This window comes from Hyla sarda, chromosome 4 (assembly GCF_029499605.1).
Source record: "Hyla sarda isolate aHylSar1 chromosome 4, aHylSar1.hap1, whole genome shotgun sequence".
Classification (NCBI taxonomy): Eukaryota; Metazoa; Chordata; class Amphibia; order Anura; family Hylidae; genus Hyla; species Hyla sarda.
In genome coordinates this window covers 171,476,755-171,494,049 of record NC_079192.1, presented here as the reverse complement: position 1 = coordinate 171,494,049, position 17,295 = coordinate 171,476,755, and the positions used below count along the sequence as shown (strand labels likewise).

The 17,295-nt window shown below is 42.1% G+C and overlaps 1 protein-coding gene across 5 annotated transcripts in view; it reads right to left on the bottom strand.

Moving 5' to 3' along the window:
* Nucleotides 1–17,295, bottom strand: part of PEAK1 (pseudopodium enriched atypical kinase 1) — an 83,559-nt gene that overhangs the window by 8,149 nt on the left and 58,115 nt on the right. For 2 of the 5 annotated variants that reach the window (XM_056572721.1, XM_056572720.1), the window contains exons 2-3: nucleotides 4,981–7,594; nucleotides 1,606–1,811 (exon numbers count right to left, since the gene is read on the bottom strand). In XM_056572721.1, the coding sequence (XP_056428696.1) occupies nucleotides 1,606–1,811; nucleotides 4,981–7,490 (2,716 nt within the window). In that variant the 5' untranslated portion in view covers nucleotides 7,491–7,594. Of the gene's footprint in view, nucleotides 1–1,605; nucleotides 1,812–4,980; nucleotides 7,595–8,378; nucleotides 8,550–12,116; nucleotides 12,521–14,506; nucleotides 14,555–17,295 lie in introns of those variants that run through there. The other 3 variants (XM_056572722.1, XM_056572719.1, XM_056572723.1) reach the window with 3 other exon arrangements.

Below are 17,295 nucleotides of genomic sequence, written 5' to 3'. Positions count from 1 at the left end.
CAGTATCTGTATGGAGTTTGCATTCTCACCTCATATGGGTTTCCTTTGGGTACTACAGTTTCCTTCCACACACCAAAAAATGCTTGGATATAGACATAGAGGGGGAGATTTAGAGGAAAAGTTGCTGAGTTGCCCATAGCAACCAATCAGATTGCTTCTTTCATTTTTAACAAGGCCTCTGCAAAATGAAAGAAGCAATCTGATTGGCTGCTATGGGCAACTGGGCAACTTTTCTTCTGGACAGGTTTTGATAAATCTTCCCCAGAATGTGTTGGCAGACAGACACATTTCTCTAGTGTGGATGTGCTTTAGATATAAAAACACATACACCGGAGAGATGGAATGAGGCAAATGCAATCTGTTTAGCAATGCGATATATGTTGATGTAAATAAAATAATGCATATATTAGAATTCATATCGATAGGTGAAGCATTAGGAATGTGATATTTGTAGTTATGTCTGGTAAATGGCTCAGAGAAGTTGTCCATGATCTGGACACCTGTAAAAATCAGAGAAATAAACTTTGTATTAGTGACTTCACACATATCAGGTGCATCATGGCTTATCCGAGGCTGTTTCAAAATGGATGCTCTATATGTGAAAATGCTCACATGGAGCTACGGTATTAGCTTTTTGAATAGTTTTCTCTCTGTATATTTTTTACTAAGCCAGAAAGGTGCACAACAGAAGTGCCATACATACTGTATGTGATCTTCATATGTGAATCCTTCTGCCCCTGTTGTCAGTGGCCTACCATCCAGCATTCTTTCAATAAACAATATGGGAGAGGTGGTGTTAGGGTGATAGCGTAGTGGCTGGGTGCTCTATAAACCCAGTAACACATATCAGTCTTAAAGAAATAGGCACATAAGCTCATATGAATGCAAAATTCTTCTTTCTTTATATAGGATTCATCAAAAGATACAGGAATCAAGCAAATAATATTCAACCAACGTGTCTTACAGTCCGCAAAATGTTAAGAGGAGACATAACCGGCTTCTTCCGCTTTCATCTGCAGCTGCACCTGCAATCTCTTATGTGGCCGTCTCCATTCACTGCAGGTCTGGTAGGTAACTCTGCAACGTTTCAAGGGCAATGCTTGACAAAGGGGGTGTTGTTCTTGAAACTTTGCAGAGTTACCTACCAGACCTGCAGTGAATGGAGACGGCCGCATAAGAGATTGCAGGTGCAGCTGCACATGAAAGCCAAATAAGCCTGTTATGCCTCTTCTTAACATCTTGCGGACCGTATGACACACGTTGGGTGAATATTATTTGCTTGATTCCTGTATCTTTTGATGAATTATATATAAAGAAAGAAGAATTTTTGCATTCATATGAGCTTATGTGCCTATTTCTTTAAGACTACCATCCAGAATGTCAACTATCCTACATTGATGTTGTTTCCAAGTCAATGCCACTCACAGTAAATGCATCTACATCCACAAAGCAAGTCATATGTCTGTGTTGTCCAAAGTCTCTGCACACAAGAAACCACTCCAGATGCAGGGAGTTTGCTTGTGTGGGGCAGAAGATTTTTTTTTCAGGACAACCTCTGGTTGAAGGAATGGAATGGAATACAGAAATAGGAACTGTGGATCTCACCTAAGTTACTATAGGTGGCTCCTCCTGGACTAAAGTCAGATGAGCAATCAGAGGCAGCACCAGAGATAGAAGCAGGTTCTTCACGTGTCTGGACCTCAGCAACGGCAGGTGGTGGTGAACTATCTGCTCGATTCTGTTCATCCGGCGTTGAGAGCACCATAGGGCCCAATGAAGTAGAGTCATGTATAGGCATTTCATCAGGAGTGCTGCATTGAAAGAAACACATTATGTGTTCATACTAAAAAGCAACATGTTCTGACTTAATAAATAAATAAAATAAAAAAAATAAACAGAAAACGCATGATATAGAAAGAAAATTCACATTGTTAAATAGAAAAACTAATCTGCAGGTTTAATCAATATAGCAACACAAACAGGATATAAGCAATGTGAACTAGAATTATTAATTATGATAAACCAGGTGAAAAGAGGTACAAGCTCACCATCTCCTACTACTGACACAGCTCCCCATTCTCTAACAGACAGGACTCCAGTTCATTGAGTGGAAAGTCGTGACCAACCTGTCCTGTGCTCTGACCTAACCTGTATGTTTACCTGAAAGGGAGTGTCACCAGAAACCCTCCCCTACGACAGCTCAGCACTGACACACGCTACTCCCCACCCCCCTTATCAACTCCAATAAGTAAGGAAATGATATTCTCTCTTTTACTGAAACTATACCGAAAAAGAAAATCCCTCTTCCAATCATACCTGTACATGGAAGCAGATGAGTGTCAAAGCGCTGCGTGTAAACAGATCTCAAAAGAAGCAGGATAATATGAACAGAATAAAAATAAGAGCAGAGATCCTAGTAGTGAAAGTGCAGAACATGCAGACTGTGAAACCATGCAGAGCAGAATGACAGGCAAGAGGAAGGAGATGGTAAATAATAGGAAGTGTGATAAGTATGCACAGAGGGACACGGACGTGGGTTAAAGTGCTCATATGTCTTCACTGTCTGCTAACAACAGCCACTCTGCTGTGCGGGGCTTCGCTGGGGACGGAACATTACAGTAGAATACAAATAATCACCATCTGCTGCCATCCAATTGTCTTCCCATTCTTATGATCTTATGCTTTTGTATATCTATATACATAGAGTTTTCTGACCCTCCTACCTTTTTCACATTTTTTAATGTTGTGTTCTCATGTTAATATACAAAATAATTAAAGTTTTCCCCAATCATTTTACCTTTAATACCCCATAAAGTGAAAACAGAATGTCAGAAATCCTTGCTTTATTTATTGTAAAAAAAAAATATTGCATTGACTTAGTACTTAGTTGAAGCCCCGTTGGCAGCAATTACAACCTCCTGTCTTCTTGGATATGATGCCACAAGGTTTGTACACCTGGATTAGGGGATTTTCTGCCATTCTCCTCAGAAGGTCCCCTCAAGCTCTGTCAGGCATTTCCATGTCTCTCCAGAGATCATCTGGGTTGAAGTTAGGGCTTTGGCTGGGCCACTCACAGAGTTGTTCCTAAGCCACTGGGTTGTGTGCTTAGGGTCATTGTCTTGTTAGAAATTGGATCTTCAGCCCAGTCTATGGTCCAGAGCACTCAATCAGGATTTCATTAAAAATATCTTTTTACTTTGCTCTATTCAGCTTTCCCTCAACCCTGACCAGACTTTCCATCCCCACTGCTTAAAAACAACCCCATAGAATGATGCTGCCATCACCATGCTTCACTGTAGGGATGGTACTAGGCAGGGGATGAGCAATGCCTGATTTCCTTTAGACATGACCCTTAAAATTGATGACAAAAACTTTCATCTTAGGCTGGATTGACTTCACGATTTGAGTGTCCGCTGCACAGATACGATTTCAGAAACTCAAATCGCCTGAAATCGTATCTGTGCAGGGACAGGTACTGACAGATACGGAGCCATTAACTATTATGGGGCTGCGGACCCGATCGTAGTCTGCTAGTGACTACGATCTGGTCCTTTTCTCAGCAGGTCAGATTTTTGACAGGGACTAAAAATCGTGGCAGACCACAAATCTGTGCCATAAAGCACATATTGGTGGAGTGCTGCAGTGATGGTTGATCTTCTGGATGTTTTTCCCATCTGCACACAGGGTCTTTGGAGCTAAGAGTGACCATTGGGTTCACCTCTCTTACCAAGGCCCTCCTCCCCAATTACTTAGTTTGGTGTAACCTTCTCCAGATCTGAGCTCTACAGGCAGTTATTTCTGCAACATAATGTTCTGCAGCATTGTTTATATAGACAGGGCTGTGTCTTTCTAAATCTTGTCCAATCACCTGAATTTACCACAAGTGACTCCAATCAAGGCGTAGAAACATCTCAGAGGTACTCAAGAGAAATGGGAGGAGCCAGAGCCAAATTGTGTGTCATAGCTTTTAATAAATTTGCAAAAATGTCTTATATTCAGTTTTCACTTTTATGAGATATTGGGGGAAGATTTATCAAAACCTGTGTACAGTAAAAGTTGACCAGTTGCCCATAGCAACCAATCAGAGCGCTTCTTCCATTCTTAACAAGGCCAAAAGAAGAAAGAAATGATCTGATTGGTTGCTATGGGCAACTGTTCAACTTTTCCTCTGCACAGGTTTTGATAAATCTCCCCATTGAGTGCAGAATGATGGGGAAGGAAAACTTGATTAGCACAGGGCAGCATAAAAAAAACTACATAAAAAAGAGTTAGCAGTGTTGCAGGTACAGACCAGCAAAGTGATTACATCTGAAATGAGAGTAGGGGTGACATTACCCCAACGCACATTTTGGCAACGCAGTCTTCATCCTTGGGCACCAAGAAGTGTGTTGGAGTGGTTTTACCCCTACTTTCCTTATCTCGGGTGTGATTACTTTGTTGGTCTGTATCTGCAAAACTGCTAACTCTAAGTAATTGATTTATTATGTGGTTTTCCTACTGCAGACCGTATCTATTAAGCTTGTAGTGCCACATTATTGGGTTTACTACTGTTCACATTGTTTATTCAAACATAATGGTAGAGTGTTGAGGTGCAGCTATAATTGTTTTCCTCTGTGGCGTGTTTTCTTTGACATTGTCCATGTTATTTAACTACACTGCTGTCTTATTTAGGGTTTTTGAACATTTAATCAAAATGTCTACTAATCTTTTTTTACACTGCATTGAATGTTACTCTTTTTTATATTTTTCAAAACATGTTCTCTGGATGTTTCTGGAGGACAAAGATTGTTACATTACTTATTTTCTATCAAGTTTACCTTACTTATATGTTGAATCTATGCATATCTATTAGCATTTTGTATTTAGTACCTGCTATAAGTGTATATGTTGTAGATATCTTTTGCAGGAGGTAGGAATTCAGAAGGTATTTTTTTTTTTTTTAGAAATCACCACAAAACAGAATATAAAAATAACATTTACCTGCTAGACCTGGTCTCAGCACCCATGCTATCCTGTGGACTTCCTGCAGCTCGCTCTTCCTCTGACCGATAATTGAACACAATGGATGGTTTCTCTCCAGGCTCTCCTCGGCTTTCACTAAACCAATGGTGTCTTTGGACTGGTGGGGGTGGAAGCATGTGAATAACAGTGCCATCTAGACCAACTAGCTTTCCCTCTTCTCCTCTGTCCTCACAACCTCCATGTCCACCTCCCTCCTTCTTCCTCCTGAAAAAACTTTTGAAGGATATCCAACGACGTGGCTTGCCATCTGCTGGACGGCGTGGCTGTGTTGCAGAATCGGTTGGTGAGGGTCGGTTAGTTCCAACTGGTTTTCCACGAGTTGCAAAGTGTTTGTGCAACATAGTTGCATGGTAGGGTGAAGAAGTAGAGCGTGGAGGTGGGAAAGGGGGAAGAGGTTCTGAACTGGCAGATACAGTAGGGCTGTCATCACTGGAAAGAGCAGGAGAATTTTTGTTTAAATTCACAGTTCCAAAAGTTTCACTTTTGGAGGAAAACAGAGTTTTCGGTCTTCCTAAAGAACTGGTATGTTGCTCCGGATCAGACTGGGTCTCTGGTGGCCGATCATCACTACTACCCGACTCAGGAGTTAAAGCTTCAGGTGGAGAACGAGGAGGTTGGATGGATGCCACAATCTGAGACAGAACACGGTTGGCACTTTCACGGGTACATCCACCACCTGTTTCCTGGGTGACCCCACCAGGAGACTCCTCTTTTTTTTGTGCTTTAGCAGGAGTTTCTATTTCTTCATATGTGTGGCTCGCTACACTTCCAGTCTGACGTTTTTCCTTGTCTGGAGGTGGAGGAAAGACACCACCAGTTCCAACAAAACTTCTGTAAATAGCTAAATTATCATAAGCACTAGGATTGATGAGGATGGGCACTTTATCAGCACTTTTACAACTGTGGGCATATTCAGGTTCATCATGAATAATAATTGGAAAAGGTGGCATACCTGCATTGTTATAGCTGTTAAATTTGATCTCTGATAAGTTGGGAGAACGGACAGGTACAGTGTGGGCACTTAAACCAGCAGTGGGTGAAGTTGGGGCAGACTTATAGCAGCTTCGTTTAGGAGCTTCCACAATTTCTGTTTTTGCAAGCTTTTGCCGAGGACTAGTGCTTGATGTCCAAACTTCCTGATAACGTGTAGAGCTAGACTTTTTCAACTTTGTGTTCAGTCGAGATGGGCATTCCCCAGCCATAGCAGCAGAAACATCAACTACTGTGTATGGTTTACAGACTGGTTGCTCCAAGTTAACTACACGATATGGCTTAGCCTGTGCCATACTAGTATCTTGGGTAACATCCTGTGTTGTACTATCTGGTCCAGTTACGGATGCTTTCTCTGTGACTACATTGCCATTGCAAAAGAGCCCTCCAGAAGATGATGATGATGAGGAAGTGGAGGAGGAAGATGATGAAGGAGGACAAGACAAGGAATCAACCATTGATGTATCTGGAGAAGGGGAAACAATGTTGCCTTCCCCATGTCCAACCACTTCACAGCCATTAAGGATCTCATCATAGCTATCATCATAGTCCACAGCACACACCCGTTGTAAGGACTTTTGACGTAATGGCACAGTATTCCACTTCTCTCTTTTCCCAAGTCTTCCAGGAACAGGAGACAGACTGCCACTTTGGAGATTAGCAAACCGTGGTTGTCCTCTCATACGAATCTCCATTGCCAAAAGTTCTTCATCACTTTCTTCCCAGCTGTCCCGTTCCCCCTGGTCTTCTTCATCTTCTTCATCCCAGCTATCATCCCCACTGGAAAATTCAGGATAGCAAAAGCGCCCACCATCCATTCCAATAACGGCACCTTCTTCCCCGCTTAAAGCTACTCTTCTAACACCTTTTTTTGACCCCCCTCCTTCATGTCTACTTCCAGATAAACAACTAGCAGGTGGCTTCCTTTCTAAAGAGCGACGATAACATTGATTGATCCTACATAGAAAGTGCTCTCGAGGTGTAGCTTCTGAGGGAGGAGCAGGTTCAACTGGACTCAAGCCCGCAATCTCTTTCAGTACCTCTGTGAGTCCACTGCTACTCACATGATTATTATTAGTGACTGTTTGTTCTGCTCTGGTGTTGTTATTTGCTCGATCATCATTAGATACATTGTTTTGGACTTGAGATCGAGTGTTTTGTGTGGGTAGTGGTGATCTAGAATGACTTTGAATAGGATGCCCTACTGCTCCATCTACAGCCATCATGGTAGGCTTTACAGCAATGGTAGGCTTCTTGGCAACTGGTGGCCTGAACCCAGTCGTTGCACGTGGTCGCTGGTTGGAAATAACTTTGGCATGATTTGCTCGATAAGGAGGTGGTGGTGGAGGAGGAGGTGGTGGTTGACCAGGGTTGCCTCTGCCAAGAGCTGATAACTGATGCTGACCTTTTGGCTGAAAGCAGTTCTTGCACTCTCCTGGTTTCCAAACATGCTCTGTAAATGAGCCGCAAGCCGACATGACTGCAGGTGCTGAAGTGCATGGCCCCAGGGCACAAAGTGGAACTTTAATTAGAAATTCATAGGTGACAGAGAGGTAACAGGCAACATTACTAGTTCATGTACCTAAAGGAAAAGAAAAAAAAAAGTCTGAGTATAAAGTATGCAACATAAGCAAACACTAAGTTATTGTTTTATCTTAAAATAACATCCACTGTATAAACATTTCAATAAAGTTTTCAATCTGTAGTGTATACATAAGAAATAGCAATTATTGTGGCTCTTACACAACTTGCATATGGCATTTTTCTCCAGTTTTCTGCACTGTTTGCCCCATCTTTAAAAAGAATGTGTCATCATAAAATGGGCATTTGTTTAAATAATATTTTTATGTTACACATTTTTATGAATTTTTGGTGATTTTTTTTTCAACTGTAAATTTTTATTGAACTTTTGTAAACCAATAAAGAAAAAAAAGATAAGCAATTACAGCAATGCGGGCAACGCCCACCAGGATACAGGATGGTATAAACAAATGGCTAGCGACAAGTCGCAATGGCATAACAACAAACTAACCGACTATTCGCTAGCTAAACAATCAACATAAGGCACGTTCCTATATGTGAAAAGAATAATCTAGAGGGCAGCACAAACATCAACAGAGGGGGGGGGGGGGACACACAAAAAAGGACCACATAGAAACACCAAACAAAACATAGGACACAGGTCAGGAGAGAAAAGAAGCAGAACAGGAGACTAGCCAAACAGGTCAAGGCGGTTGTCGGTCAGAGAAACAATGCCAAGGTTCCCAGACCGAGAGAAAGGAAGGAATAGTGTTAGAATTTTTGGTGATTTTTTTTTCTCATTTTCTATCAATACTATAAAACAATGCTTAAATCTTTCAGCTTACCATCTGGCCATTAGGCATATTATTAAGCTGAGCCTTCCTGTTTTGTACAGATCACATTCCAGCAGTGCCCTCCTTAACATCATAGACGGGAGTACAGTGAAAGGTGACACAAGTACATGGATATGGTGTGTATTCACAATAAGTGATGTTCACAGCTCAGCCTCCCCCTCCCTGTCAAATGGTCTCTAAAAAGGACAGAGAGTGCCAGGTAACCTTTCTCATTCATGTTAATTGGACAGATTCTAAAATGTTTTAATAAAAAAATAAAAAAACGAAAAAGCAGAAAATAGAGACAGACTTTAGTATCTGACTGTAATCAGTAAAAAAAAAAAAATCTAGATGACACATTCCCTTAAATTTTTAATGATCCTTGAGCTAGTGAGTATAGTTTGTTTAATGACTTAAAAGGGGAACTACACAAACTAGGCCAGGGCTGCTGGAATAAAAATAATAAACTTACCTTCCACTGCTCCCATATTGCTGCAGGACTCTGTCTCCCGTCCTCTGCTCCCTGTCTTCTTCCAGCTTTTGGTGCCCGATATGTTACACTGCGCTCAAATAATTTTGGCTGGCGATTAGCTGGATTGCAGTGTGACGTGTTGGACACCAAAAGCCAGAAAAAGATCAGGGACAGAGGATGGAAGACAGAGTCCAGCGGCACAGGGGGACCTGTGGAAGGCAAGTCAAAGTTTATTGTTTTTATTCTGGCAGCCCAGATATATAGGAAAAATAAACATTTTCTCGATTAAATACACTGCGCACACACACAGAAAAGAAGATCCTGCTCCACCATACCATTAAAGACCACTTTAGAAGCAGCAGCAGCATGGAGGACATAATAGAATTGTGTTGAGGAGTGTAAGCTGTGAACCCAGAACTATGATAAAACAGAACACTTAAAAGATCCTTCAGTAGCTTCTCTGTGTGTCTCTTTCTGTCAATGTCTTACTGCAGCTAGCCCCTCCTCTCTTTTTCCCCTTTTATTTTCAATTCTACATAAAAAATGATTTAATATTATATTCCTTTCTACACAGCCATTACCCTTTGTATTGTATGTTGATGTCACACAGGCTGGGAAATGAGCAGATGTATAAATTAGCATTGTTATTTCTGTTACATGTTGTTCTGTTCTGTCAGCTCTCTTTTGCATTGGAAAAACTCAGTAGGTATCATAACACAATGTCACTATGTACAATTGCTCCACAGTAAGCAGCATCGCCACATTTCTAATAAACGTGCATTGTTATGACAAATACAAACCACATAGGCAGCAACACACTGCTGCATTAACACAATAAAGCAATTTACAAAAGACAGTGCCTCCATCATACACTATTAAAGTTGACTTTACCATGTTCATTGGCTGTGCCAAACTCCCACTCAAAGTTATCTCTGCCAACCTAATTGTTTCATAGAAAATGTGTATATATATATATATATATATATATATATATATATATATAAATAGAACACTGCTTCACCAGTCTCCCCCTCAGAAGCTGTCAAGTAAATGGAAGACAAGTTGGCAAAGGATTTCCATTTCCATCTTATTTTATATACCGTATTTATCGGGGTATACCACGCACCAGCCTATAACACGCACCCTCATTTTACCAAGGATATTTGGGTAAAAAAAGTTTTTTACCCAAATATCCATGATAAAATGAGGGTGCGTGTGTGCGCGTGTATACCCCGATATACCCCCAGGAAAGGCAGGGGGAGAGAGGCCGTCGCTGCCCGCTTCTCTCCCCCTGCCTTTCCTGGGGTCTAGAGCGCTGCTGTCGGCCCTTTTCACGTCATGCGCCGCGCCGTTCAGCGCATAGCAATGACGCCGGGGACGCACGACGGAGGCCTGGAGCAGCGCGGACCCGACTCAGGTAATTATGCCACCGGGGATGGGGGGAGGCAACGGGACAGCGACGCCGGCAATGGGTGCCGCTGCCCCTTCTCTCCCCCTGGCTGTCGGCGCCGCTTCTCTCCCCCTGGCTATCGGCGCCGGCACCGATAGTCAGGGGGAAAGAACGGGCAGCGGCGCCGATAACCAGGGGGTGAAAAGGGCCGACAGCAGTGCTCTAGACCCCAGGAAAGGCAGGGGAGAGAAGCAGGCAGCGACGGCCTCTCTCCCCCTGCCTTTCCTGGGGGTGTATCGGCGTATAACACGCACACAGACTTTAGGCAAAAAATTTTAGCCTAAAAAGTGCGTGTTATACGCCGATAAATACGGTACTTGTTCTCCAAGTGTTGTTCCTGCTGTCCTTGTTCTAAACACCCTGACACTACCCTACAGCTCAGACTGCTTTATTTGTATAGACATGATAAGTGACCCATGAAGGGTTTCCCGTCTACCCAGAAGCCTTTCTCTCATGGTAGGAATGGTGACCTTTTAATGAAGTTTGAAAACTACAATTTTTCCAATGTTACTAAAACAATTCCGGTCCTGACCTTTTGAGCACACAACTATTTTTGTCCTATTCCTATAACCAGCTATTGCCATCCTAACATTCCTTGAACATTTCCAGAATCTTTCTACTAGGATCCTCAGGGTTGCTGTTTCCATCCTGGCAGAAGTTTCTAATAGTCCTCTGATCCTCAGCACCCTTTCCAAGCCAGGCGTAAGCGCCTCATCTGCATTTCCAGCCTTTGCATCATCAGCTGTTCTTTAATACAGGTTTCCGTTTAGTAAGGAAGGAAGACATTAAGAGTCGGATACTGTGAGTAACCCCCCCCCCCCTCCCCTCCTACAACACCACCTCAACGTCCTGCCTCTGAATCACACATGGCTATGAGGGGGGGACACCTCCACTGTCAGGGCTCTGCAGAGCATTGCTCTTTTAACTCTTTCTTGCAAATAACACTTCCATCGATAGGACACCTGTATTAAAAGCAGATGTTGCTATCATCCCTTATACAAAACAGTTACATAGCAGTGTTTATTTCAACCTCGACATCACATAAATAAACATCCACCTGGCACACAGGTAGAATTTGTCCTGTGGGTGTCGAAAAGTTGTATTCTTCATCCATGTCTCAACATGTCTCTACAGCAAGGGGCTCCAAGACTGACAGAACACAGCATGTGCATGTGACAGTATGTAGGCGGTATAGCTATGTGACAGCACAGGCTATGTACATGTGTATATGTGCCTATAGGTCCAGCTTCCCTGCCTCCCGGGCCTGGGAAGAGTTACAGGAATGCTCGGTATGTCTGGGGGGGGTCAGTCTGGGAGCAGGGAAAGTATGTGCTATTTACAGGACAATACGGGGGAGGAGGAGGCTCACCACCCAGTCAAAAGGCCCAAAGAGCATCAATGTAAAATTCTACCCTAACCAGAACTGAGCCAGCATCTCTAGTTAACCATGTGATTGCCAGCTATGGTCAGATCCTGTGTATATAAGGTCGTGCTCTGGATTACAGAATTAAAATTGCATATGTCAATGGCAGGGATACTGCTGCAGACCTACGGATACTGCCCCCCTGAACACTGATGCAGAATAGCAGGTTACCATTCTGTAGAGAGCCTGGTCTTATGCCACACACACACACACACACACACACACATGCTGGCCTCCGATATCACAATGTTCTATTACAATAAAACATCACATGCAGAAAAAAATGCAGACAATGACTTTAAAGCTCTCATGCCATTGAAATCTCTACTCCCCCATACATCATGCTCCATTACTGCATGTCAATCCCACAGATTCATATCAAGCCAAAGCAATTCCAGCACTCACCAGAACAGGCGTTTAGCTGATCTGTCCCTGCAGAGAAAGACGGTCACACTGCGCTGATCAGCTGAATATGTATGTGACAGAACAGCCTTTGTATGACAGAAAGCTATGTGTGTCTATGTGTCATGGCAATCTGTGTCTAAAGGCAATGGAGCTCAGTGTACCAGAGCTGTCAGGATGAGCCATAGCCGTGCTTTAGTGTGACAGCATTGTGTGACAGGCTTGTGTACATGCTATTTAAATGAACAGCGTCAGCGTGTTGTGTGTTACAGCCTATGATGTGGGTGTCAAGGCTATCTGGTGTGTATTCATGCCTGATCTGTGTATGTTTGCTGCTGGCCTGTGCCTCTATGAGTCTCTCAGCCAGTGTGTCTGCCTCTTTCTCTCTCTCTGTCTATCTGCTTCTCCCCCTGCAGGGAATGTTAAGAGCAGCAAGCAAATCATTTCCTGAAGGAGGAAGGCACACATCTTCTCTCCCCCCCCACATACTCTCACATACACATAAATATGTTTCCCCCACATATACAAACCGAGCTCAGCTGATGTTCACATGCACTGCACAAACTGGCCACATATTATGGGCTGAAATATACACAACAAACAGAATAGGCATAAATAAACTAGCCTATAAAACAGTGTTTCCCAACCAGGGTGCCTCCAGCTGTTGCAAAACTACAACTCCCAGCATACCTGGACAGCGTGCTGGGAGTTGGCACGCTGGGAGTTGTAGTTTTGCAACAGCTGGAAGCACCCTGGTTGGGAAACACTGCTATAAACAATAAAATGAAACATTCTATAAACAATAAATAAAATATGCTCTTAACATTACAAGAGAATATTCTATAAACAATAAAGAAAAATATCTTATAAACAATAAAACGAAAGTTGTAGTTGTAGTTTTGCAACAGCTGGAGGCACCCTGGTTGGGAAACACTGCTATAAACAATAAAATGAAATATTCCATAAACAATAAATAAAATAGACTCTAAACAGTACAAGGGAACATTCTATTAACAATAAATAAAATATTTTTTAAGTAATAGAATATAACATTCTATAAACAATAAATAAAATATTCTACAAGTAATAGAATATAACATTCTATAAACAATAAATAAAATATTCTACAAGTAATAGAATATAACATTCTATAAATAATAAATAAAATATTCTACAAGTAATAGAATATAACATTCTATAAATAATAAATAAAATATTCTACAAGTAATAGAATATAACATTCTATAAACAATAGGGATCGACCGATTATTGGTATGGTCGATATTATCGGCCGATAATTACGATTTTGGGCATTATCGGTATCGGCAATTACCTTGCCAATAAGCCGATAATGCCCCGCACCGCCCCCACCGCACCGCGACCGCCCGCCCCACCGCACCGCGTCGCACCCCCCACCACACCGCCCCGGCCCCATTGACTCCCCCATCCCCGGTTTTATAATTACCTGTTACCGGGGCCCACGCTTCTTCTTGCTCCTGCTGCGTCCTGCGTTACGCTGTGCGCAGTGACGTGACGTGCGCGACGTGATGTCACCGTCAGTGCGCAAAATGACAGTTCAGGAGGACGCCACTGGAGCCAGATGTAGAGTGGACCCCGGGAACAGGTAATTATAAAACCGGGGATGGGGGAGGAAATGGGGCCGGGGCGGTGCTGCGGCGGTCTCCGTATGGTGCGGCGGGCGCGGTGGGTCGGTGGTGGTGATAGGTCTCAGGACCCCCGGACAGGCAGGGGGATAGAAGCGGGTGGCGCCCGCTTTAAATTAATGATCTGCAGCGGTGTCGCGGGGGATAAATAGGCCCTAACCTACACCGATTATCGGTATCGGCCCTAAAAAAACGATATCGGTCGATCCCTAATAAACAATAAATAAAATATTCTTTAAGTAATAGAATATAACATTCTATAAACAATAAAAAAATTATGTTCTAACAATACAAGGGAACATCCTATAAACAATAAATAAAATATGCTCTAACCAATACAAGGGAACATTCTATAAACATGAAATAAAATATTCTATAAGCAATAGAATATAACATTCTACACAAAATAAATAACATTCTACAAACAATAAATAAAACATTCCATAAGCAATAGAATGAAACATTGCATAAACAATAAATAAAAGACTATGGACTACGGTCTGAACAATAAAAGGGACATTCTATAAACAATACATAAAATATTCTATAAACAAGAATATGCAACATTCTAAAAGAAGTGCCATGGTTTTGGCCCTTTCTATTTGCCTGTGCATGATATGTGGCCTTTCGGAGAGGCAGAGAACATATAAAACAGCAATGCATTTCTGTAGCCTATCCATCCTGCGGTTTTATGACAAAGCATCAATAGGACAATACCCAGTAACATACCCGCCTTCTGATATCAATAGCTTCGAAACCTGATAGAAGCAAGGTCACCTGTCAACAAAAGGTCACCTTTTAACAAAACTAAATATTATATGACGACTATTCTGTATGATTCTATGTGGCCATTCATTAGACATTTCAAATTTGACTAAACAGCAGCGGTTTCCAACCTTTAGTTCTTGCAAAACTACGATTACCAGATTAGGGGGAGATTTATCAAAACCTGCCCAGAGGAAAAGTTGCTTAGTTGCCCATAGCAACCAATCAGATCGCTTCTTTCATTTTTAATAAGGCCTCTGCAAAATGAAAGAAGCAATCTGATTGGTTGCTATGGGTAACTCAGCAACTTTTCCTTTGCACAGGTTCTGATAAATCTCCCCCATAATGTATTCAATGAAGGTCATCTTCTAGGAACTGGTATATGTACGGGTCTAAAACAATATTCTAAATTAGAGATAGGAAATCTGCACATTAAAATCTAACACAAATACAAAGCTAGGTACCGTAATTCATCCGACCACTGTCTTAAATGTATTATAGTCTCTAATAGTATGTACTCCATAAAGAGGGATTCCCAGGGGTGGATAATATTCCAAGAGATCAAGGGATCCCTAAGGGATCCCCATCCCATTACCAACGTATTTTCTTCCCCAGCTAATGGAAGGCTCATTCAAGGAAACATTATACCATTAAATCGCGCCATTTAAAAGGAAACAGAGGAACACGCAACTTATAAATAATACCAGAGCTTCAAGGCAAACCGGCAAACCCTTATGTTAGTAATCGAGCGCTAACAACCGAATTAAGAAACCAAACACCCATACATGCAAAGAAATGGGAAAATTGTCAGGGAAATTGCTACTCCTTGGGCTACAAAAGAAAAACAAATACGTATAAATTTACAGTTCAATAAGAGGTATTATATAGGGATTATCAGAAACAAATGCACAACGCAAAGATGCTCATAAAAAGAAAGAGCTGAAATGTCCCTCACTTCTCTAATACTGCTGTATAGCTTAAAGGGGTACTCCACTGGAAAATAGTTTGTTCTAAATCAACTGGTGCCAGAAAAGTTAAACAGATTTGTAAATGACTTCTATTTAAAAATCTTAATCCTTCCAGTACTTATCAGCTGTTATATGCTCCACAGGAAGTACTTTTCTTTTTGAATTTCCTTTCTGTCTGACCACAGTGCTCTCTGCTGACACCTCTGTCTGTTTTAGGAACTGTCCAGAGTAGAAGAAAATCCCCATAGCGATCCTATCCTGCTCTGGACGGTTCCTAAAATGGACAGAGGTGTCAGCAGAGAGCACTGTGGTCAGACAGAAAGGAAATTTAAAAAGAAAAGAACATACGGCAGCTGATAAGTACTGGAAGGATTAAGATTTTTTTTAACCCCTTAAGGACCAAGGACGTATCGGTACGTCCTTGGTCCTGCTCTCCTGATATAACGCGGGGTTACACGGTAACCCCGCATCATATCACGGCGGGCCCGGCGTCATAGTGACCCGGGACCCGCCGCTAATAGCGCGCAGCGCCGATCGCGGCGCCGCGCGCTATTAACCCTTTAGCCGCGCGCTCAGAGCTGAGCCGCGCAGCTGAAACCGAAAGTGAAAGCTGCCGGTTAACTCAGTGGGCTGTTCGGGATAGCCGCGGCGAAATCGCGGCATCCCGAACAGCTTACAGGACAGCGGGAGGGTCCCAACCTGCCTCCTCGCTGTCCGATCGCCGAATGACTGCTCAGTGTCTGAAATCCAGGCATGAGCAGTCAAGCGGCAAAATCATTGATCACTGGTTTCCTATGAGAAACCAGTGATCAATGATAAAGATCAGTGTGTGCAGTGTTATAGGTCCCTATGGGAGCTATAACACTGCAAAAAAAAGTGAAAAAAAAAGTGAATGAATATCATTTAACCCCTCCCCTATTAAAAGTTTGAATCACCCCCCTTTTCCCATTAAAAAAAAAACAAAACAGTGTAAATAAAAATAAACATATATGGTATCACCGCGTGCGGAAATGTCCGAATTATAAAAATATATCATTAATTAAACCGCTCGGTCAATGGCGTGCGCGCAAAAAAATTCCAAAGTCCAAAATAGTGCAAAAATTGTACTGTTAAAAACTTCAGATCACGGCGCAAAAAATGAGCCCTCATACCGCCCCATAAACGAAAAAAAAAAAAAAAGTTATAGGGGTCAGAAGATGACAATTTTAAACGTATTAATTTTCCTGCATGTAGTTATGATTTTTTCCAGAAGTCCGACAAAATCAAACCTATATAAGTAGGGTATCATTTTAATCGTATGGACCTACAGAATAAAGATAAGGTGTCATTTTTACCGAAAAATGTACTACGTAGAAACGGAAGCCCCCAAAAGTTACAAAACGGCGTTTTTTTTTTCTCAATTTTGTCTCACAATGATTTTTTTTTCCGTTTCACCGTAGATTTTTGGGCAAAATGACTGATGTCATTACAAAGTAGAATTGGTGGCGCAAAAAATAAACCATCATATGGATTTTTAGGTGCAAAATTGAAAGAGTTATGATTTTTTAAAGGCAAGGAGCCAAAAACGAAAGTGCAAAAACGGAAAAAACCCCGGTCCTTAAGGGGTTAATAGAAACAATACAAATCTGTTTAACTTTCTGGCCCCAGTTGATTTTAAAAAATTGTTTTCCAGTGGAGTAAACCCTTAAAGGAGTAATGCGGTGTAGGTAAATTTTGTGTCTAAATGCGGGGTGTCTGACTGCTAGGACCCCCAGCAATCTTCTGCCCGTTACCCAGCTCTCCTCC